This window comes from Scomber japonicus, chromosome 10, assembly GCF_027409825.1.
Source record: "Scomber japonicus isolate fScoJap1 chromosome 10, fScoJap1.pri, whole genome shotgun sequence".
In the NCBI taxonomy this organism is placed as follows: Eukaryota; Metazoa; Chordata; class Actinopteri; order Scombriformes; family Scombridae; genus Scomber; species Scomber japonicus.
In genome coordinates this window covers 12,698,010-12,720,958 of record NC_070587.1, presented here as the reverse complement: position 1 = coordinate 12,720,958, position 22,949 = coordinate 12,698,010, and the positions used below count along the sequence as shown (strand labels likewise).

The 22,949-nt window shown below is 39.7% G+C and overlaps 3 protein-coding genes across 3 annotated transcripts; 2 read left to right on the top strand and 1 right to left on the bottom strand.

Annotated features, from left to right (window-relative positions):
• Nucleotides 1–404: 404 nt before the first annotated feature.
• On the top strand, nt 405–9,017 carry colq (collagen-like tail subunit (single strand of homotrimer) of asymmetric acetylcholinesterase). The gene is made up of 17 exons (XM_053327223.1): nt 405–572; nt 1,204–1,313; nt 1,643–1,744; nt 2,564–2,608; nt 2,798–2,824; nt 3,682–3,753; nt 3,993–4,055; nt 4,140–4,166; nt 4,249–4,293; nt 4,395–4,430; nt 4,532–4,612; nt 5,065–5,161; nt 5,752–5,882; nt 6,322–6,441; nt 6,543–6,684; nt 6,787–6,889; nt 6,998–9,017. The coding sequence occupies exons 1-17, from the start codon at nt 476–478 to the stop codon at nt 7,065–7,067; spliced, it is 1,368 nt and encodes a 455-aa protein (XP_053183198.1). The 5' UTR covers nt 405–475; the 3' UTR covers nt 7,068–9,017.
• Nucleotides 9,018–10,381: 1,364 nt separating this feature from the next.
• On the bottom strand, nt 10,382–18,991 carry plekha8 (pleckstrin homology domain containing, family A (phosphoinositide binding specific) member 8). Its single transcript, XM_053327211.1, has 13 exons — nt 18,861–18,991; nt 18,308–18,424; nt 18,025–18,180; nt 17,760–17,881; nt 17,285–17,443; nt 17,116–17,156; nt 16,758–16,876; nt 15,192–15,564; nt 14,308–14,393; nt 12,871–12,929; nt 12,393–12,594; nt 12,235–12,296; nt 10,382–12,132 (listed from the first exon to the last, which is right to left on the bottom strand). Exons 1-13 carry the CDS (start codon nt 18,898–18,900, stop codon nt 11,935–11,937), a joined length of 1,734 nt encoding a protein of 577 aa, XP_053183186.1. The 5' UTR covers nt 18,901–18,991; the 3' UTR covers nt 10,382–11,934.
• Nucleotides 18,992–19,254: 263 nt separating this feature from the next.
• On the top strand, nt 19,255–21,486 carry fkbp14 (FKBP prolyl isomerase 14). The gene is made up of 4 exons (XM_053327221.1): nt 19,255–19,579; nt 19,923–20,074; nt 20,182–20,309; nt 20,432–21,486. The coding sequence occupies exons 1-4, from the start codon at nt 19,386–19,388 to the stop codon at nt 20,588–20,590; spliced, it is 633 nt and encodes a 210-aa protein (XP_053183196.1). The 5' UTR covers nt 19,255–19,385; the 3' UTR covers nt 20,591–21,486.
• The last annotated feature ends 1,463 nt before the right edge of the window (nt 21,487–22,949 follow it).

Genomic DNA, 22,949 nt, shown 5'->3' with positions numbered 1-22,949 from the left:
ATGGATCCCACAATGCACAGGGGGATGCATAGCATGAAAAAAGATGTCCTAATCAATACAGACACACAGAAGACTAATATACTTGAAAATTGTATCAGGATATGAAAATGCACTGACACCTTCATGCAAAGTCCCATTTGAAGCTTTTGCAGCAAAGCCCACAGTGGGTTAAGCAGTGTTAAGTCTCCTTGTGAGAGGAGTAGAGACAACAAAGGCACCCCCTGCAATAGTAGAGATCTAATATTGGCACCCGAAGCAGCTGGCGGGCTGTCTCCTGTAATTTTAGCGCACACTGATGCGGAGGAAAGATTTAATGGGCATTGGTCGGCATACCCTCTTCTGAGGGCGTAAAGGAGACAGAGCAGAGAGGGAGGGGAGTAGAGGGAGAGGACATCGAGGAGAGAGAGAGAGAGAAAGGCAGCGTGTGAGAACTGCTGTAGCTCAAAAATAAAGTCAGGCAACTATCTGGAGCAGCATGACTCTTCTAACACTTGGACTGTATCTACCACTGTGGTTTCATTATGGCCTGGCTCAGTCTCCTGTTCTGGATGGTTTTATTTCATTCCCAGCAGGTAAGGATATTGTAATCTGAGTATTTTTGTGTTTGTGTTTGTGTGTCTGTGTATATGTAGGTGTGTCTATGTGACAGTTGTACATACATTACTGTATGTACTGTACTGTGCACAGGTGCTGAAGGGGAAAAGCATGGACTAAAAGATAAGTTTAGGCTTTATTTCAAGGCCACTATCCTAATATGTGCCTGTTTTCATGTTCTTGTTGCCCATGAGGTAGACTGAAAATGCCACTATAAATAGAGAGACCAGTTCCCGTCCTTCAGTGTGAGGCACAGGCATTTCATATCGGTGTCCAGCTCTAGGAACTCTGCCGGACGGGTGTCAGGATTTGATATTTTGCACCTGTTTCCCGTCGCTTATGCTACTCCTGCATGTTGTAGCCTATTTTATATGTCCCATTTGTACTGTATCTATGGGATGTTTGTTGTGTACCCGAGTTGCCCATGCATGCTCATGTGTCATGAGTTAAGCACTCCTCTTATCATTTTGATCAAGAGGTGCTGATTCAGATATGCTTTTGCAGAAGTTAGACAACTCATAAACATGACCTCTTCTTTGATTCTCTTCTTCTAATTTTCACACCTGGCACCACTACCTGTGTGACTGGCTGCCTGCACACCTTGTACAGCTCTCAGATCCCAGGAGCAGCAGAAGAGATTCAACCCATGCTGTTTAGTGAGTTTGCCTCCACCCCCACTGTTTCCTCCACCCCCTTCACTTTGGCGCCGCCACACTCATGTGAGTCAAAGTCATGTGACTTTCTATTGTGGAATATCTGACTGTTGATATGTCCTTGGGTGATATCCAGGCGGCCCCCCACCTACTGTTTTTTAACCCCTGAATGAGACTACAATACTTACAATACTCCAGATGGTGGAATACGTTTGCAGAAAGAATTTGCTTAACAAGTCCTTAGCTTTGTGTTGTTTTTATGCTGAGGATGATATGAAATTTAGACATTAACTTCAAAACTTTATCCACAAAGTAAAAGCCAGTGTCGTCTGGGAGGAAAAGTGTCATTCTTCTTCTATCTAATGATAATGTTATTTTTTATTTTCATTTTACAGAGTGAAGGCACTCATGGAGATCGATCAGAGCTGGGCAGTGAGGACAAAGGTTCTACCTGTGTCCGAGGCCCCCCTGGGCCTGCTGGTCCACTTGGACCTCAGGTATGTGATCAACTGTTATGCCAGCATTAATAATGTATTTTAGATCTGGCCCCTTGCATTGTGTTTTTACAGTATTCAAAGCCATTGGCACAAGGTGAATTAAATTGTATTCACTGTCTGTATGGCTGCATCACAGGCTGTCCCTGTTTCATATTGGTGTTTGCATAGATTTAAGGTGTTAAGAATTAGTGCTCCAGCAACATAATACTTCCATCTCCTCTCCAACTTGAGAGTTCCTTCTGAGCAGGAGATGGGGATTTCTCTGGCCCATGAAACACAGCAGCCCATTAACGCTCTACATTTAGCTGAGACACAAATAGCCTTTTTCCACTGCCTGCCAGTGTGCCACACGTCATTCTCAGAAACTGTCCGAAGAGTTGTCTGCCTGGAAAGGCGTACTGGGTCGCGTAAATTCCAGGGATTACCAACACAAGCATGTGTCTGTGTGTTTGTGTGGTGGCGAGAGATATAAAGACATTTTTGGTTTAATAGTTGCTTTTAAACCCAACTTATCTGCTGTTTGCCCAAATTTTCCCAAGTGACAGATTTACTTGTCATGATCAAACAATTGTTACATTTGCCCATTTCATGCTGTTACAGCACCAGCTGGACTGCAGTAGCATTTCAGTTTTACAAAAAAGACCCACAAGGTACTTTGTAAATCAATAGTGGCCACTTAGCCCTTAGCTAATTGAAATTGCAGCTATGGACTTCCGAAAGCAGACATGCCTTTCTAGTGGATGTTATGGATAATAAAAACAATTTAGACTGGTATAGCTGTGATTTATGAGCATACTTATTGTTTCTAATGTTTACCAGGGTCCACCCGGACTACCTGGCATAGAAGGACCTAAGGGAGAAAAGGTAAGCAATTTCCTCCACATGTTCTTATCAACTCTCATTTAATTAATGTGGATCATTATCCATTACACAAACTGCTCATCATTTTTTAAGCTAAAGTTTAATTGACCTGTTGCTCCAGACTGAAATACGCTTGATGGAAATGTATTAAATGCCCAATGTCCTTGTCCCTCCTCCACATCCTGTTGTCAGGGAGAAATCGGAAGACCTGGGCAAAAGGTGAGAGTCTCCATTAATCACTCTATATTTTCCACTAAGTGGATTTACTCAAAAATGAGATACAATGGCTCTGCCTGCTTGCAAGCTGTAACTGAGAGCACTGCCAGTGCCTGGTTGTGCACAAGTACAACCTTGACAGGAGACAGCACAGGCACACTGACAGGATGCAAAGGATGCAGAGCTGCTGAGATGGGTTATTTTGATGGCAGAGGGGAGTTGACATACTGTTGGTCCTTTCCCGCAGAGAGGGGGGGAGCACATGCCTTCCCATCGATCCCTTAAAGACATCCAGCATCATGCCTGTCTTCTCTATTATAACGGGAACTTTATTGAAAGCATAGCACACAGTGTTTGATCGGGGCTGGCAGAAGAGAAGTGATCTCCCAAATGATCAGTTACTGTAGTCGAGCAGTCAGAGTGGCCCAGTGGGAGAGTTTCACTGGCTGGTGGCCTGACTGAGCAGCTTCGCAGCACTGCAGTGCAATTTAGCTTAGTGCTTCAGCCAGGTCATAAATCATTTTATTTCCCACAAGCATAGGCTCCTGTTCTATATACAGCCCATCATTTAATTAAATAGAGCAAAGTGACAGGGCTAGTTAAAGTCATTCTTCCCCTACATGTGCAGCAGTACTAGTGTCTGATAAATACTGTAGCAAGCAGACTGTCAGTTTATGCAGCAAATCCCCTTCTTAAATTTCTCTTTTCTACCTTACAGACTCTGTTATTGAGTTGTATTTGCACATCTCTTCTTCCAACACTTTTTTTAATGCCCTGATTATATAAATAGTTAACTGCTACTTTAGGGTTTTATGAAATGTGTCTGTGTGTCAGGTTATAAAATATATGTCTCTTGTTAGGGTCGCACAGGTCCTCCTGGACTTCCTGGGAAGCAGGGACCAGCTGGATGGCCAGGACCAAGCGGGCCCAAAGTGAGTAAGTCCGATCTCATAATGTAGATGATGTTATATATATGACATGACAGCTGTGCCAATGAGAACTAGCATAGATTAGTGATATTACTTCCATTTGTTCAATTAAATACTGTGTTATGTAACAAGAATATTCCATCAGGTCCTGTCTGTGGCCAATAAGTTCATAAATTCTTATTTTAGATGGGACATTATGTTGAAAAACTATTTTGTGTTATCATTGTTTTCTTCTGTGTCAGGGTGAGAAAGGTGATCCAGGGCTCATGGGTTTGCCTGGAGCCAGAGGACCAATTGGGCCACGGGTATGAGCCGTATATGAACTGCATTAATATTGGATTATCTTCACAGTACTTTGTTTCACTGTTTATTTGTATCTTTGATTGAAGGGTTTACCTGGATATAAAGGCGAAAAGGTATGTGACCAAATTAGTCATTATTATTAAGTGCAAAATACATTGAAATTTGCTGACTAATGTCTACAATGTGCTCTGTCAGGGTTCACAAGGTGATCGTGGTGAGGGTGGCATGAAAGGAGACAAGGTAAGTAGATGTTGTCAGTAGTATAGTTGCAAACATTTAGGTAGCAGCACTCTTCATATACATACCTTTATTTACTTACATACAATGTCCTTTATCTACAGGGTGCAATGGGTTTTCCAGGAATGCTTGGACAGAAAGTGAGCAACACAGTTTGGTTTGCTAGAATTAGAACTTTTGAAACCTTACAAATTAATTCAGTGTTGTTGAAGGTTTAGTCAATTTGATATATTTTGTGCAGGGTGAAATGGGTCCAAAAGGAGAACCTGGAATCTCAGGAAACAGAGGACCGACTGGTCGACCAGGGAAGAGAGGCAAACAGGTAAGCCGTTTGTGGGCATGTTGCATTATTATGTGGAAATAGTGTACATTTGTCCTCAAGAGTGTGATGGGACATTTTGTGCAGAATAAAAATGTATTTGTAGATTTTTTGTAGATAAATAACTGCAAGTGTGTAGACAAATGTTAGAGTGCAAAGAGAAAAGATGCTCAGAGAGCTTGAGAGACACTATGAGGAAATGTCTGAGGCTTTAGAGATGTACAGATCAGAGAATTTTACAGAGCAAATTAGTAAAACTGAGTGACACGTTATAAGTGTAGGTTTATGTGAATAATAGCAAACATTTTTCTGAGCACAGAATAACTATATAATTTATGTGCTTGGAAAAAATATTTTTCTGTTCTCAAAAAGTGCCATTGCATTGATCTCTGGGATGTTATTGTTGTAAAGAAATGTTTTAAATGTGTGAACAGCTTTCTTTGTTTGTGTCTCAGGGAGTGAAAGGTGACCACGGCAGTCTAGGTCCTATGGGACCTGCAGGCCCACAGGGATCTCCTGGCCATCCTGGTCCTCCTGGGGCACCTGCCACAGGTGCAAAGTTCTACCTCCTCCAACAAAGCAGAAATGCCAACAGATGACTGAATTTACATTCACTTTGTGGGAGATTGGCTTGTGTGTGACTCTGCACATTTTGTGTTCTTGGAGAGTGTGTGAAATGCTGTGCAACCAGTGTTAGGAGTAGAAAACACTCCTGTCAGCAAAAGGAAGCACACTTAAGAGCGTTGTAATAGGTAACACAGGTTTTCTTATTTAGCACCAGAGAAATCTAATCTCCTGACATGAAATGAGATGCTGGTCCCAGCATGACACCATGTGGCTAAAATGGATTTACAGATGGCGAGGCTCCCTACAGTTTTACAGATATTATATCACCACATAATTACAGTGACATTTGTTATGTTGATCAGGTTTCTGCATGAATTAGGTTGATTGTGTTTGCCTCTTGATAGATGGATCAAAGATGGCACATGATATTTATATCAGCTACTGTAGCATGTACACTCAGCAAAACTGTCCTTCAGTTCATTAAGCGTGCAGTATTCTTAACATGAAGCTTCTGGTTTATCATTTAGAGTATTTTTTATGCAAATGAATAAAAATTTCTCTCTTTGTACTTTTAGGACTTTACATGGTTGGAACAAAGGGTGCACGTGGTCCACCTGGACCGCCTGGAAAGTGTAGCTGCGGCTCTCACAGCAGTTCTCCATATGAAGATCATCACTCCAGAGGAAACTATCCTAAAGTACCTGCGGTGAGGGATGAATACATAAAACTGAAAACTCACATACAATTCATTTATAATATAATAATATACAATAATAATTTATATATAATAATCAAAAAATGAATGATTTGACACATCCCTGAAAACTTAAGCCTAATTCCATTTGAATTGTTATGACTTTTTATCAAAATGTATTAATGATATGCAACTATGTTATTTTCACTTAACCTTTTAGTTAAATATTTAAAGAAAGAAAAAATTGACAGGTAAAAAACGTTTGCCAAATGAGGAGATGAAAATTGCTTAGAGTCACATATTGCCTGCCGGGATATTAAATTAGCTCTATATTTCAAAATTACACCCCACTAGGGTTGAAACTTATAATTTCTAATGCATTGAAAAAATTACAAACATGACAGTAAATGTCCCTTTTGACACACCACCTTCACTTTGCCCTGCATTTCAGATATTCGTGGTGAGCAATGAGGAAGAACTGGAGAATCTTCACACAGATAATGCTCTTGCATTCCGCAAAGACCAGAGATCTCTTTATTTCAAAGACATTGATGGCTGGCTGCCAATTCAGGTATCACTGAATGCACTAAAGTTTGATTATTATTTTTTTACACTTGATGACTTTTCAGGCAGTTTTTCCTTCTTGCTAAAGTTTTTTAAACTCTGTAAAAGACTTTTCCATTCCAGCTGACTCCGTACCAGTCCATGGAAAATGCACCAGATGAAGAAGGTTACTGTGGTGATGGGATAGTGCAGATTGCCAATGGGGAGGAGTGTGATGACAGAAACAGAGTCGTTACTGACGGTTGTGTCAGTAAGTTATGTGCTCATTTGATCTATAATAGTTTCTTGGTTGTACTTTGCTGTGCACATATAACATGACCCCACTGCCCCTCCTGTCTCCCCCTCGCCACAGAATGTAAACACGCCTACTGTGGAGATGGATATCGCTATGAGGGGGCTGAGGAGTGTGATGGAAAAGACTTTGGATACCAGACATGTAATTCATATCTTCCAGGGTAAGCACAATGTACAACTATGTGTGGTCAAAACATTTTGCTGTGTGAAAACAATTGTTTTGTTGGCATATTATACTGACCTAAGAGTGTTTCTCGTGTTATTTGCAGGTCATATGGTTACCTCAAGTGCACTCCATACTGTGTTATTGACTCCACAAACTGCAAGTACTTCACTTGAGGAGGAACCTGGACAGTGCAGCTGGATCCTTTGTGTGTTATTTGCTTGACACATCATGGGAATACGTTCATGCAAAAAAACCCAAAAAAAACAAGAACAATAATGCTACAAGCAAGAGACTCCGGAGGAAGAGGCAGCCAATGATTCTATGATGAAAGAAAACCAAAACATATATATAACTCCTCTGTATTGCTGCTAAGATGCCACGTAGATCCCTGGAGTTATAGCAAGAGTTGGTCAGTGGAGGGGAAACCTTCATCTACACTTAGGAAATACACAGGACAACTGCATTCCGTCTTAACAAAGCTGGACATAGGACTGGCCTCCTCACCATGCCTGATTGGACTGGAATCAGCCTCTGGATGCAACAGTTGTACGACAGTCATGCAGAGACTTAATTAAGTGCCAGTGGGACATGTTGCAGATGAGCAGTAGCCGGGCCTGAGGCTTATTAATCATGACCCAGTTACCATTGAGAAAGAGAGCCAGTAGGACATGCAGAGCCATTGCCCCGGGTATTCTCCTGCAGTGTGTGTGACAGTGCAGCATTTGCATGAGGATGGGATTACTAAGACCATGAAAGCAGCTGTCACTTTTCAAGCATGTAACCTATAACTTTACTCATTATTGCCACGACAAGGTTCGTATGTACCCTCAATCTCACATCAACAATTTCAGTTGTAAAACCAGGGATATAGTATGATCAATATTAAAGCTAGGGATGGAGATAGAGGTTGATATAGTGCAGGAATCATGCACTGGTAATATTTCATGAAGCCACACTTCTCACAGGTCCTGTGAAACTTCAGTGACTGGCTTGGCTTGTGGTGGTACTGTACTTGACAGTGACATTCAAAGTCAACTCCATAAATAAAAAAAAAAAACCTCAGGAACCAACAGGTAATGTAGCTCCACATGGCACATTTCACAGGCATCCTCCACTATTCTCTTTGCAAATTAAATGAAAGTGACTGTACACCGAGGCACACAGGTAACTCAGACAAAAGCTTTAATGCATCAACAATGTGCAGTCCTTTAGGCACGATCGAGTTCCTTCCCTGTGCTTCATTGAGAAACTAAATATACTGTATGTGAAGGCTTGAAACTGTTATGTTCTTAATTTTCTCACTGCACAGGAAAGGCTGGAATAGTCTGTAGCTGCTAAATGGGGGGAGGAATTAAATTCCAGTCTGTTCTATGGTCATTACTGTATTTACTCTAATACCTCTTTATCCAGTCTTTCTGTCTTACAGTAAACAGCAACAGACAAACTCAACAGTAAACTTAACAGTGTAGATGTAGTCCGCTGTGTCTTGGGCACCAATGGTGAAAATGAATGTGCCGATTATAAGCTGATATTTTCCATAAGCTACTGTATGAGTCGCAGTGCCAAGGGAGACCTTTTCTCAGCTGTACTTAGACATAGTCAAGTGTTATATAAAGTGATTTTTCTGTGATTGCAGATGTACAAACAAGCAATTGAAAGATAAAGACTGTTACTATATTGTGTCCGCATGCTTGTAATAATATGCCATTGAGTGTGAAACGCTTCTACTTTGTCAAACATTGTTTTGTAAGTCACATTGCATTCATCAGCATAGCAGGTGTCTTAAGAAATGTCAGCCTTGCTCTGCTCAGAGTGTACAGTAGTACTGTACAGTATGTGTGACACACCTTATATGATAGTGATGAACTGTGCCATGCACAAAGCTGAAATATCTTTTTGGGAAAACTACGTTGAATGTTGTTGTCTGTGGCCTGTGCTGCTGTGCTGAATCTTGTACTGTGTATGCACAACAATGCTTAAACATACTATGCATGTGGTAACGTACTGTAAGGCTTTATAAAACATAGTATGCACTGTGACTGGGATAGAGAAAGATCATTATGTCTGGTTATTCTGATTATTCTTTATACAGTAGTTGTGGACAATTTTAAAAAGAAGTGAAAATAAAAATGGGGATTTAAATCGTTCAAAGCTGTATTTTCTGTCTTACACGCAGCTTTAAACTTTGCTGAGCGGTTTGTCAGCAGCTTTGCTTCCTGTCTGTCAGTAAGCAAGCAGTGACAGTGATTGGAGGCTGTGCAAAAAGCCAATAGGCAGTGATAGAGATGTTATTGATGTTCTTTCAGAGCAGTGCTCTCACTGTTAAAAAAACAGATATCCATCAAGGGGGGAAAAGATGCTGTCAGCAACCCCCTGCAAAGTGCTGTGTTAGACTTCATAGTAAACAGACCGCACAGTGAACTCACTGTTTGCTCAGACATGGCAATGGGTTTTCAGCTTTTCATTCTGTCTCAATGAGGCCCCGCAGAGCCCAGTCTGTGCCCTGGAGATGAGGCACAGAGATACGGATTTGGGCAGTCAGCCAGTGTTGCAACAGAGATGTTTGAGGGTGGATGCAACTGTATAACTCTATTAGCTAGCTGTATTTCTTGTCTAAATCACATCAGGACAATTTGTCTGCTAAGATGCCCGAGTAAAAGCTTACCTTGGCATATTTATCCCATCATGTGCATTCCCCCAACCAGGTCAATCAAATTTGTACCACAGATGTCTCTGTTCAGCACTAAATGTTGCTAAGATGCATTGGCCACCCTGAATCTCCAGAGTCCATAATGAAAAGTCCTGCTCTGCACACAGAAGAGCCTCCTTGTGAAGTTTATTATTTATGGAGTTTAGGAACCTCAAACAAATTAATTTACGAGCTAATACACTATTTGTCCTCAACATTTTATAATTGATGTTCCCATTCTTGATGGCACTAGTCACACAGCTGTAGGAAGCAGGATCTATTTTGAGTTATTCTAGCCAATAAGACAATGAACTGAAATCAAAATCAAACACTTTTCCCAACAAAAGGTGGTGTAGCATTACAGCTGTGGCTCAAGGGGAAATGCAAAGGAGGTCACAGGGACAGAAAAGAGGCAGAGATCCATATTTTGGGCCAAGCCAAATGAAAATATCTGACCTACAGGAAGGAATGTCTCGAACACAGGATGACAGGGAACACACTACTACACATACAAAACAATTAACACACACCGTAGGGTATGCAAAAGTATTTTGTGCCACTGTTACAAACTACTGTAGAACACCCGGGCTGATTCACTATTTTTGTGTACTCATTGATTTCTTTGGTTAACAAGTGAAATACAAAGTGAGGGTCAATGAAAGGGGGGCTGATTAGATATTAAATACCATCAGTTGACCACAAGAAGCACACAGTAGTAAAAACAAAATGCACACTCAGTCTGCCTCTTCATGACACAACATGCATACAGCACAAGAAATGCTGGACACAAACTAAGACAACTTAATTATATTTATTAAAATCAAATAGCATCTTATATACATTCATAGAAAAAACCCAATCAAATGTTTGAAATATTACAATAGCATATTTTCAGGATTAATATTGAAACTCATCTACAACAGGAAATCAGTCCATTGCACATCTCTGATGTGAACCTGCTGCAAATGACATGTACAAGAATGAGTGCACAACAACAGTACCAGAATGTACTGTATTCATTCCTGAAAACTCAAAAGAATACTTGGAATAAAAGGTAAAAAATACTATGTGGTATGTCTTGGTAGAAAAGCCCTATGAAGATGTTCCTGCTTTGTTTGAATGGCTCAGTGAATCTATGGCCAAACTTTAATATGGCCAGGAAGTGGAGTACAACCACTCATTTTAAATTGTTGAATAGACATCATAAAATATTAAGTATGGCTGGTAACAACACTCAAGTAAATGTAGAACAGTGCTTGGATGAGATGGTGAAAAATACTGAGATCTGTACAGAACTTGCTGTTCATTATTAGTACACAGATGAAAGAGAAGTGATGTATATTAACTTCCAGAATCAATCCACTTTAGGATTATTAATTAAATTGGTTAATTCAAGGCCTTGGCCCATGTTACTTAACCATGCAATCAAACATGCTCAAACATGGATACACAAACCCAAACATACACACAAAAGTTGGATTGAAATTACCAGAATGACATGAATGTAACTTTATAACTTAAGACATAATAAATAGACATTGTGAAAATGCATGATATGCATAGGTTTGTGCAGAAGATGTCCACATAAATAGTCAGCAGTTGTCAGTACTTTAACGGCCACATTGTATTATTCAATTTTCCTGTGTTGTGGTACTGTAGGCAGCAGAGGCTAAAACCATTCACATGACAGTTCCTTTTTGGTCCCATTAAAAGTCAATGATGTAAAACAAAACACTTCACTGTCAAACCTCAGAATTGAGATTAAAATTTCAGGGACAGAAAAACAAAAACAATGTAACAAATTTGATCATAGTTTTCCACTAAACTTTAACAGTCAGTGCAAGATAAAGGGTGGACAATAAAATCATCTTTCGGGGGAAGTTACTAGAGCCAAATACTCCGTGGTAACCTTAAAACATGTACAGAACATAAAAATCCATAATACAGTGACAAAATGTGCACCGGAAACAAATGTCACCATGAGTCATTATGGTTGGAGTCTGCATAACAGGGCTTCATACCCCTAACATGTCAAAGGTCATTTGAATAAGACCTGGAAACTACATTTCATTAAACCATAATGTCTTAATTGTCACTACTTGCTTTGCCCTTGGTGGGCTCCTAAAAACAGACATTCATAAGTTGTTCAAACCTAGACTCTCTATTGTCGTAGAGTTTAAGAACCACTGGAAACACGTCACACTGGCACATGACATGCTCAAACTATTTTGTACACATGATGCACCTGGCATCTGGCACCTTCCTTCAGCAGCCAGCCACGACGCTGCTACTTCGTTCAGGTTTTTCTTTTCTGTCCTTCCATGAATGCACATCATCTCTTTGTGCAAGTTTCACACCACCTCATCAGACTCCAAGTTGTATTCTTCATACAGGGCATCAAGGATGGCCAGCTGCTTCTCCATGGCAGGCAGGTACACACCCAGGTCCCTGTGCACACCGCTTGTGAAGCCACTCTTCAGCTCGTCACCTTCTCTGGACACTAAAGCAGCAGCGAAATTTTGATAAGAAGGGGCAGCTCTCAGTGCCAACTGTAGGAGAAAAACAAAGTGGTCACACAAAGCATGGATTAAACTCTGAGACGATAAAAATACACATATGAGAAAGCAGTGGTTTATATGAGGAACACCTACAGCAAATACACCTCGCACAACCCATCCGTGGTACTGACGAAGAGTCTTTCCATAGGCGTTGTCTGAGTGAAAGAAAAGACAGATCATCAGATAGAAAACATGATGAGTTTTAATTAATTGGTACGTATTTGACTTTGTATCGTTAAGAACAAACTCACTCAGGGCACTCTGGATGTCTTGTTCTCCTGCATTGATTTCTGACAGAAACTCCTTGAGGAATTTGAGGCCTCGCCGGAGCCACAGCAGAGCTTCAGTGGCAGAGTTGCGTACCTGGGTGACGTCTGACTGCACTTCATGCAGCACGATGGACTGTAGTGTGGGGAAACTGTCGGGGTCTGACATCAGCTTCTGTTGAATTTTCTATAGGGATATGAGATGAGCTGATGTAGCAACACAAATCTTTAAAAAAAACCTCATATTTTACCAATTTCCCACAACTTAGAAAAAAAAAAAGACATGGCTAGTTCTTTTCATGAAAATATGTGGTATAGTTTTGTAGAAAATAAATGACAACACATCAGCGAACATGTCACATTATGTTTAGCATGAGATTTAGAGCCACTTGTGTCGAACAATTTTGGCTCTAAACCAAATGATCATTTGTTGAACGGTAAGTATTCTAATATGTCCACTTACCTTGATGTTTCCAACAAAATCCATTTTAACTGGAGCAAACACTGTGGACCCGAGCTTGTCTGAGAAGAAAAAAATCTCTGATCATTTCTTTGTTTTTTATGAAGAGCAGATTTTCAGTTTTGCATCTTATATTAAAAGACTGCAATGCTGTGACTATGAATAGTCGATGATGAACAATACAGCTGCCCTCAGATTATTAAGCGATTGCGAAGGAGACAGCAAACTGCTGTGTAAGAAATTAAGAGGAGAATTTAATCTCTTCATTGTAGATTAAAAAGGTAACAATGATGGGGAAATAATACAGGCTTACAATGACTAGAATATCTGAAAATCCTAAGCAATTCTGAAAGTATTATGCCTGAATAAGATTTCACAGATTGGCTTTGCATTGCAGCCACAAAAGCTCACACTCCATGTGTAGATGTTTTCATAAGTACAATATTCACACACAGCTACCACAGGCATCTGGATCTGTGTCAAGATTTGACAAGAGAGATGTCATCAACAAGGGCTGCAAATGTTTGAAAACAAAGCAAGGTGAGCAGGCTTAATCTTTTATATTGTAAATAAAGTTTGTTTGGGTTTTTTTCACTTTTTGACAGAACTTCTCACCTAACTTAATATGTTCACTACCCATGTAGATGTTGGTGAATGAAAAATAGGTTAACACCTGGCCAATTTACATGTGTGCAAATTAATCCTAAAGATTAAATCTCCCCAGCTGACTGCTGGCTTAAAAACTCTAGCATGTCAGCAGCCTGCGTCACTTAGCCATCATTATCCGTTATGTGAATAAACTGAAAAATTCTGGAAAAACAATGATGGTAAGGTTTTTTTGTTTGTTTCTTTTTTGGTTTACATCATTACATTGACTGAATTGATTGAGTTATGTGTAATACTGAGTAAATGTGCAACACACCCCCACACCCACACCCCCACACACACACTCGCCAAGGTCACTTCTGGGGACATTACCTAGACTTATTTCATGTAGACTTATCCTAACATTAATCACTGACCCAAAAATCAGCTTTTTCCCAAATGTGGATATGGCTTTTGTCCCCATTGAACTAGTCTTTAGTCTTATACTTGTCCCCAAAAGTAACCTATGACAGACCCACACACAAACACATATAGAATCATAATGATTGAAGTTGAAATTCAAAACTTTGTCATACAACTGAGCCATAAAGAATAAACATAATCAAAATCAAAAGATACAGATGCAGAAGAAATAGGATGTAAGTATAAAAGAAAAGGATGACATCGATGACAGACCACATAAGTGACAGAACATACAGAAATGACAGGAAAAGGAAAGAACATTTCCGAGTACTTTTAATTTTTTCTCATTAAAAATGAAGAGGATAGGTATCATGAGAAAAACGAACAGAGTTGCAGATAGATATGAGGAGAGACTGAAAGTGACAGGCCTACCTAATACAGGCACTATTGCATAGCATGAATCCAAAAACTCTTGTGTGGGGATACCATTGTCGTCGTCCAGTCTTAAATCACTAAATCTAAAAATAAAAAAAATAAAAAAGAAACAGATTCAAACAGAAGAATACTGTGTATTAGAGGACTGTACGCCATTTCAACTTTTATTTGAACAAATCAAACAGAAAAAAGAAAAGGGTACAAACATCAAAACCAAGCCAGAGAAATGATTCACACAAAGTGTCATGCAATTCTATGCCTGACGATACCTGAGACTAATCTGCTACTTATGTCAACGACTTTACAGACTACTGTTCTAAAACTGTCCCATCATTTTTAAAAGACTAGCTGCAAAAATGTGTAATCTTCTTGCAGTTGAATACTGGATGAATGAGACAATGATTTCCTCCATTATAATAATACTATTTCCCTCAAAACTGAATATTACAGTACTTATCATTCACACACTACTTTGTTCAGAAACACTCTCAAACATAGAAAGAACACTTTTAACATACAGAGTGAGACGTCAACAAGAAAGCTTTACAAACCCAAATATCAGACGAGGGCCTCTCTGTGTCATGTGATCAAGAGAGAACACACTAATATAAAACACTTATCATGACATCTAGAGATGGATTCAGTTCAAATGTTTAAAATCTATTATTAGTCCTTTATTCTGTGCAACATTGTTTCAGTTAATATAAATGTAAGTAACTCTGTAGTGTAGTCAAAAAGATGCAGCAGAAGTGCAGTGCCTTAAAGACACAGTGACTACATATAGCTTAGATTGGTTTATCCTAATACTTTACTGGTGAAATATCACAGCTGGTCATAATGTTTCCTAAAGGATGTGGCCTTCCTGAGTAGCATTTTCATACCTGTGACTCATTGTGCTGAAGAATGTTTCCACCTCCTCTGTGTCTTCTGGCTCTGTTGAATCTCTGGACATCTCTCCTTCACCCTGAGCCTCTTCTTCCTCGTCTGGGTCTGGAAGGGCTTCCTGTTGCTGCTGAGGCTGCTCAACGCACTCTTCCTCGTTGTTGTTGTCGTGCTCTTGACTTTGGTCCACGTTGTGCTTCTGCTCTTGTTTTGTCTCCTTTTGATCATTGGTGTCTTTCTCCTCATCCTCCTCTTCATCCTCCTCCGCTGGATGGTCGTAGTGTTCAGTCTCAGAGGTATTCTGGGTAGTTTGTAGAGAAGAGTCAACTTGCTCCTCCTGGGCTGAGCTGTTGCCATTGGCTGCATCAATGTCTGTATGATACAGCAGACAGAGACATGTACAATGCGTGTTAACAGAGAAATTGCCCAGTCTAAAGCCCAGGTTGAGCCATTATCACTTTTGAGTAGACTGATTGAAGCAAACTGTGAAAGCAGCAGTTTGATGACTACACAGCTATGAATCTATAACTTCTGACAGGACACACTGATTCAAACCTCATGCTCATCCTTTATTTAGTGTCTCAGTGAAATTGTATGACAAACTTTAGCAGCGCCACGCTAGATTTTATATGGAGTTTAAAATAACGCACTGACCTCTATGACCTCTGGGGGTTGAAAGTTTAAAGTATGACCACAACTTACGTCAGAGTTGGGTGTGGTAAAGTACAATGGGTTTCACTTGTGACCATATGTAACAGTGATTAATGATGTGAAACACTGCATTATGATATTTTGATTGGTCACAGTTTGCGTCATTCTTTTTAAGACAATTTCTGAGGTTTATTACCAAATACAGAAAATAGTTGATACCATTTTAATCAAAAACAGACTAAATGTAATTTTCACGACAGTGCTTATTACTTTGAGTTGATATGGCCTATTCCTTGAAAGTACTGTAAACATATTGAGTTTGAGTCTCTTGGGAATAATCTGCATTTTAATTCTTTCTTCTCCCAATTTGTTTATTCCTGTGGATATATACACAACAAATCAATACATGATAATAACTTTTTCTTGGCTCTACCTCATCAGCACTGTTCAGAAAATCATAGCAACGCCTTCCAATAGCTAACACTAGGTTGGAGGGTTGATACGAGAGGATTTGAACAGTTGGCTGACAAAAGCTCTCCAAATTATGCTATAGGGCCTATTCAAACAAAAAAATATAGCAAGTTTCTCTTATATTATGTTTGCATTTATATTGGGATAGTTTATAATCCATAACAGGATGGAAAAGACTGGATTTATTTCCCATCACCAACAGCAGCTGCCCCAGTATAACAGCCTTGGTACTGCTAAGGGAAATGCAATAATGTTACTGGGCATCCATCACTGTCCACTCACTAAAAGGCAATAATCTATCCACATCAGTTCAGATGATACACACACACAACAACCAGGCCCCATTTGTGTAGTGTGGCCGTCCCTTTATGGAACGCAGTAATGGTTTTCAGTTCAGGGAACTGTGTAGCATGTAAAGTAAGTGGTTGGGACATTTGACTTACCTGATGGGGAAGGATGGTGTTCCAGTCTGTCCAGTTCATCTGGTCCCTCTGCCCCAGAGTCTAGACTCTGGTTGTCATGTGCAATTGTTTCTTCTGTGGTTTCAGGCATGTCTCTCCATCTGAAATGTATTGGAGGGTAGAATGTTAATAAAACTTAGATACAAATGTGTAAATAAATCTATTAGAGAATTATGCCTAAATGTGATACCAATTAATAACTCATTAATAACAGAATATCATCACATGTCTCCAGGGGTATTATATTTGTGTCTCACTTTGCTTAGGGCTACTTTGACAGTTAATGATCGAAACAGAGGCAGTAAGACAACATAATTATATAAGAGCACAAAAGACCTACTTTTCTCCAAGGTTCTGATTTAACTGATTGAACAGTTTAATCTGTTAGAGAAAAAAAGACATCAGGGGATTACGCATATATTTATTTTTTAGAACAATCCAAGACTTGTTATATAATAGATTATTATTATATTGGCTGATTGGAAACAGAGAAGGTAAGATAAACATACCTTCTGAGGTTTAATGGCTGCTACTGGGGGAGATCCTGGTGGACTCTGTGTTGCCATATCTGTACTGAAAGTACGATTTGCTATTTGCATGCATTCCTCGAGAGTCTTAAGGAAAGTGGTGCATGTAGACTTCACCATATTTCCAGTGTCTATTCCTGTCTGAAAAGGTCACACAAACATACACATTTGCCAACCATGCCAAATATCCCAACATCTCATCACTGAAACCACTGTCATGCAAAGAGACAGGTCGGAGAGCAGTTGAATAGTGTGCAAAAATGTACAAAGTCAAGCTTTTTAAAAATGTACTTGTGATAACATTTTGCGGCTTGACAGTAAATGTCTAGTCTATTTTCCAGTGTAAGCACATAGCAATTGGATGTCTCTGTAGTTGCAAACACGCTACCCTGTACTGCAGTTTCACACCAACGGCAGCTTCTCTTATTTCATCAACTCATCCAAACCTTAGCCTTACCTCCGCTGTGTCTCCTAGCTCATCATTGTCCTTGATCTTGTTTACTTGCTGGAGAAGAAGGTCACAATACAATCGGAGTTCTGACATCTTAGTTTTCAGCGCCTCTGTGTTCTCCTGTAGTTCTGAAATAGAAACACATACAAGCAACCAATTAGACAAAGTTTGGAAAGCTCTACAATGATTACCATGTAGAAAATAGTTGATATGTAAATAATTACACACATTCTCTACTATGATAGACATGGATGTCATAGCATCCAACTACCTTTTTCTCTCTTAGTTCGGTTGTCTGTAAGGCAAGCTTTGGCTGTTCCCAGTGCCACCAGCCACTTCTGCCTCTCTGCTGCATTGATGGCTCTGAGGTAAAAGTACTGCTCTCCAGGTATGGTCAAATCCACCCGTGTGGAGTCAGAGGAATTAACTAAAACACAGCATCAGACAAGGAGACATGTTTGTCAGGACTACATATTTCTTTTCCAAAAGGTACTAGAATATTAAACATTTGCACCAGGAAACATAACACACAGAATAAAGTGAATTATACCAACCTTGGATTTCACAAACTGATACTTTAATGCTTCCTTTGCAGCCTTTCCAGGCATCCTCTTGGGAGTCATAGTAGGACAAAGTTCCTCCATCTAGCACAAACCAACGAGGTTGCCACCCTGAAAAGGATATCTCAAAATGTTAACAATTGCTGTAACATTTAAGGCACGGTTTTGTTTTTCAGTACTGTAAATTATTTTTTGCAAGTTAGTTAGCTTCATGAACTTGGCAAGACTTGAATTTATCCTTACGCTAAGTTAGCAACAACTAATCAGTCGTTAAGTCAGATTATAATGACAGATGGTGGAAACTACGCAGATTTAGGTAGCGCTACATGTTAATACTTGATGAATAAAGTTCATTTCATATTCTTTGTTTGGCTAGGAGAGTAAACGAGAGGCTGCTAAATTTGTGGCGGAGCTTAAACTCCGATAGACGAAAAGATGCTCGTTAGCTCAATACAAGTGTGCTATGTACGACGTTGTCATGCTAGCTAGCTGCCTCAAAAATGAGAGCCAAACCCGAAAACAATAAACCACCGTAGCGATAACTTACCGCTTATGTAATTGGTCCACTTATACAGCATTCCTTCCATGGTTTAATTAAGTGTTTTTGCCGTTCATTACTTGTTTATCATAGCCAGATATGATGCTCAGCTGATTGCAGCGACTCCATTGGGCCCCGGGTGTGATGTGTGGAGTAACGTTTAGCGTTTACATTCCAGCTACGTAGATAAAAGTGCGTAAAGTATTCTGTGAATCACGAGAGCAGTTGACGATGCCCCTCCCACTTAGGTCAGAGAGGATTAACTACTGTGGGTGTGATCTGTGGTGATTGACAGGAAGTTGTGCCAATGAAAGGAGAGTACATCCGTGTGAGGCGGGTCTTAAATGAATGTGTCCAATTATAGACGGAGGAGGGCAAATAGCTGTGCAGTGGCTGCGTTCATTGCAGAAGTTGGATGCCACGTAGTTGCCAATCCTGTTGCACACATTTTGGCCACCGCTATTTTTTCGAGGATGATTTAAATTTCCCTTTTTTCATAAAATGTTGTGAACACGAGAACTGTAGTTTAGCAAAATGACGGTTTTCTCAATTTGTTCGATACTGCTCTCGTTGTTTGCGCTTGTCACGGGGGGGAAACTGCCTGAGCCAGAAGTCAAAATTGAAGTTATACAAAAACCCTTTATGTGTTACCGTAAGTCAAAATATGGAGACATGCTTCTTGTACATTACGAGGGATACTTGGAGAATGGGACCATGTTTCATTCCAGGTAATGTGCAGCAAGAAACTAGCATAATAATGTTGCATGCATGCCTGTGCAATGTTGTCACACTCCTCTTAGTTAATGAGAAATCACATTAGGGTCACTGCTTGTTATAGATGTCAAACATCAATATGTATTGCTAATGGACTACAGTATGCTGCAGCCCACGCGTTATCACTATCTGTGTCATTGTGCATTCACAACTCAACATTAGCACTTACCACCTTGTCTTAAGTTGGGTGGCAACCAGTTGATCCTTATAGTGCATCTTTGTGATATCAAGTTTGTGTGTACTGAACTTTTCTTTTCCACAATGAACACTGTGATGGATCTTCGTGACTCTTTGCAGCCGTGTACAGGGGGATAAAAATCCAGTATGGTTCACCCTTGGGATCCGAGAGGTGCTGAAGGGCTGGGATAAGGGTCTGCAGAACATGTGCACAGGAGAGCACAGGAAACTGACTGTCCCTTCATCTCTTGCATATGGCAAGGAAGGAAAAGGTAAAATTTGTATTTCAGTATGGGGATTAGGGAGGATGATGTTGCCCTCTGTGTTGCATTATCACGCATCTGTCTCTTTTTATATTAGTGTTTTTGTGTATTTACAGGCCAGATCCCTCCAGGCAGTACCCTCATTTTTGACATTGAGCTTATGGAGATCCGAAATGGTCCCAGGTCACATGAGTCTTTCCAGGAGATGGATCTCAATGATGACTGGAAGCTCTCCAGACAGGAGGTGTGAAATTCTTTTCAAGCTGCTGTTGTCACAGTTCTTGTATTAAGAGTGTATTGTATTGCGTATGTATATGTATACATATGTATATTTTATGTATGTCATCATTATTCTGTATCCACCAGGTGAAAGAGTACCTGAAGAAGGAGTTTCAGAAACATGGATACTCACCTAACGACACACATCATGAAGCAATGGTAGATGACATCTTCAAAAATGAGGATGAGGATAAAGATGGTTTCATATCATCTAGGGAATTCACCTACCAACATGATGAACTTTAACAGGTTTTAACCAGGGGTTGTTTTTTTTCTTAACTACCTATAGTATTTGTACTACCATTCATTTCTTACAAAACAGTGAACAACATTGACATGTGAATTAGTTACTGGTCACTGGTCTTACATGAATCTCTCCACAGAGCTTGTTTTCTAAACTGCCTTTTGAACAACTTTGTCTTAATTGTGATTTAACTTGAATAAATTACTTTTGTTTTGTGAGAACCGTAATATATTCATGTCTCCATTATACATGCACTGATAGTATCACCACAGATGTATTTAGACTACAGTATTGGAATATTTGGTCAATTGATTTCATGAAATAAATGTTAGGGTTTTTTTTAAAACAAGCATAACTTATTGATGTTGATTTTTTTTTTCTGTGCATGTCTTCATTAATCACTAGAGGGCACTCCTATCCTTGATATTTGTCTAATACCTAGGCTGGCCCTCTACCTCCGTCTTTCTGTTTCCACTGGCATCTCAAACCCTTAAAATGAGAACACTGAATTTTTTTGGAATCATGAGGAAGTTGCAATACAGTATGATAATAGCGGTTCAATCATTTGCAATGATGACTTTTAAAATATGAATATCAAAATATGCATATTGATTGAATTACATCACATCTCTATCTCCCTTCTCTCCCCCGCTCCCTCTTTCTCACTCAAACCAATTGGTCAAAGCAGATGGCCGCCCACCTAGAGCCCAGTACTGATTGAGGTTTCTTCCTGTTATAGGGGAGTTTTTTCTTACTGCTGTCACTAAGTGCTTGTTCATTGGGGAATGTTGACTCTATGAAAAGAGTACTGTCTAGACCTGCTCTATGAGAAAAATGCCCTGAGATAACTTCTGTTGTAATTTGACACTATATAAATAAAATTGCCTTGACTTGACATTTAAATTTTTTCTTCATGTTTTACAAGTCACCCATAACTGTCTTCAGCAACAGTATTTTGTATTATGTATCCTACATATCCATTTTGTAGTGAAGAAATGCTCCCTAAAACTGAAACCAAATTAATCCTGAACAGGAAGTGTTTGAGTTGAAAGTTGAGTTATTTAACAGAAGGGGGAAAACCCTAGGACATGATCAAATTACTGTTTGACTCAGGACTGTACCTTTTGTGAAAATAAAGATTTGCTGGTGGTAATAGTGTCAGATGGAGTACAAGTATATAATATGCAGCACAGAAGTAACATGACTCAGTGATCCACCAGGAATCAGCTATGCAGCAAGCACCATGTTTTATGGATCAAAGATGTCACTGAAATGTGGGACAGCTGTCAGTGCTCTCCAGAGTCTTTTCTTTAAACCATGCAAATTAAAGCATTGTAGGATTTGGCTCAACATTGGTTGAGTGAATCTTGACAGCAAATATAAGCTTCTCAATTTAAATAGACCCAAAAAAAGGTTGTATGATGATGCAATCGAGAGAGAGGAGGATGTAATCTTGGCACCCAAACCCCCCCCCCCCCCCCCCCCCCCCCGACAGAAAAAGGCTGCCCACAAGCATCAGTGCCACAATCAGGATGCAGGTGAGATATAAACCCACTGTAATGCAGATAATATCACAGCAGTTACATTAAAACAGAATCGAAACTGCAAAAATTGCATCATAATTAATGAGCAACAAGTGTGTTTACATTTTATTGGTTGCTTGTTTAATTTCGGTTAAACTAGTTGAACTGTAACTAAACCCAAGAGGTTTTTCACTGGAAAGATGTTGGCGGTGTGAGTAGGGATAGAGACATTCTATTGGAATCATTTCCTGCTTAAATTACATTTTTATTTAGGCTGCTATGCTCCAGAAACCTCAGACACATTTAATACCAACCACTTAAGTATGCATCTCTGTTGTTATTGTCTGTTCTTATTGTTGTGTTGTTATTGTTGTGGCTAGTGTTCTATGTTTGTGGCTTAAGTTGTGACCTTGTCCTCTGCATACCATGTCGTTACATTGTACCTCCCTTGTATTCCTAGTGTGTTGCCACTTTTTGTTGTATGTGTCTGTACAGCTGTACTTGGGTACTGTTTGCCCCTCTAACCAACCCTTCCTTTCACAAGCTGGTGCTTCTTGTCAGGCCATCATTGAAAATAAGAACCTGTTCTTAATTGATTCGCCTGGTTAAATAAAGATTAAAAAAAAAAAAAAAAAGTAGGAAGACAGAATCCAAACACTGGTGCAACTATGTCTCCTCTCACAGAGAGCACCTTTGTTTTTCTCACCACTGTAGTTCACATATTATCTGGCAAAATTCCACACTACCGACCACACCTAGTGGTAAACTGGATGAGTGGGAGGGTTTTATGGTAACACACAGATTGAAAGAGATAAGGTATCATAGGTTAAAATAAACA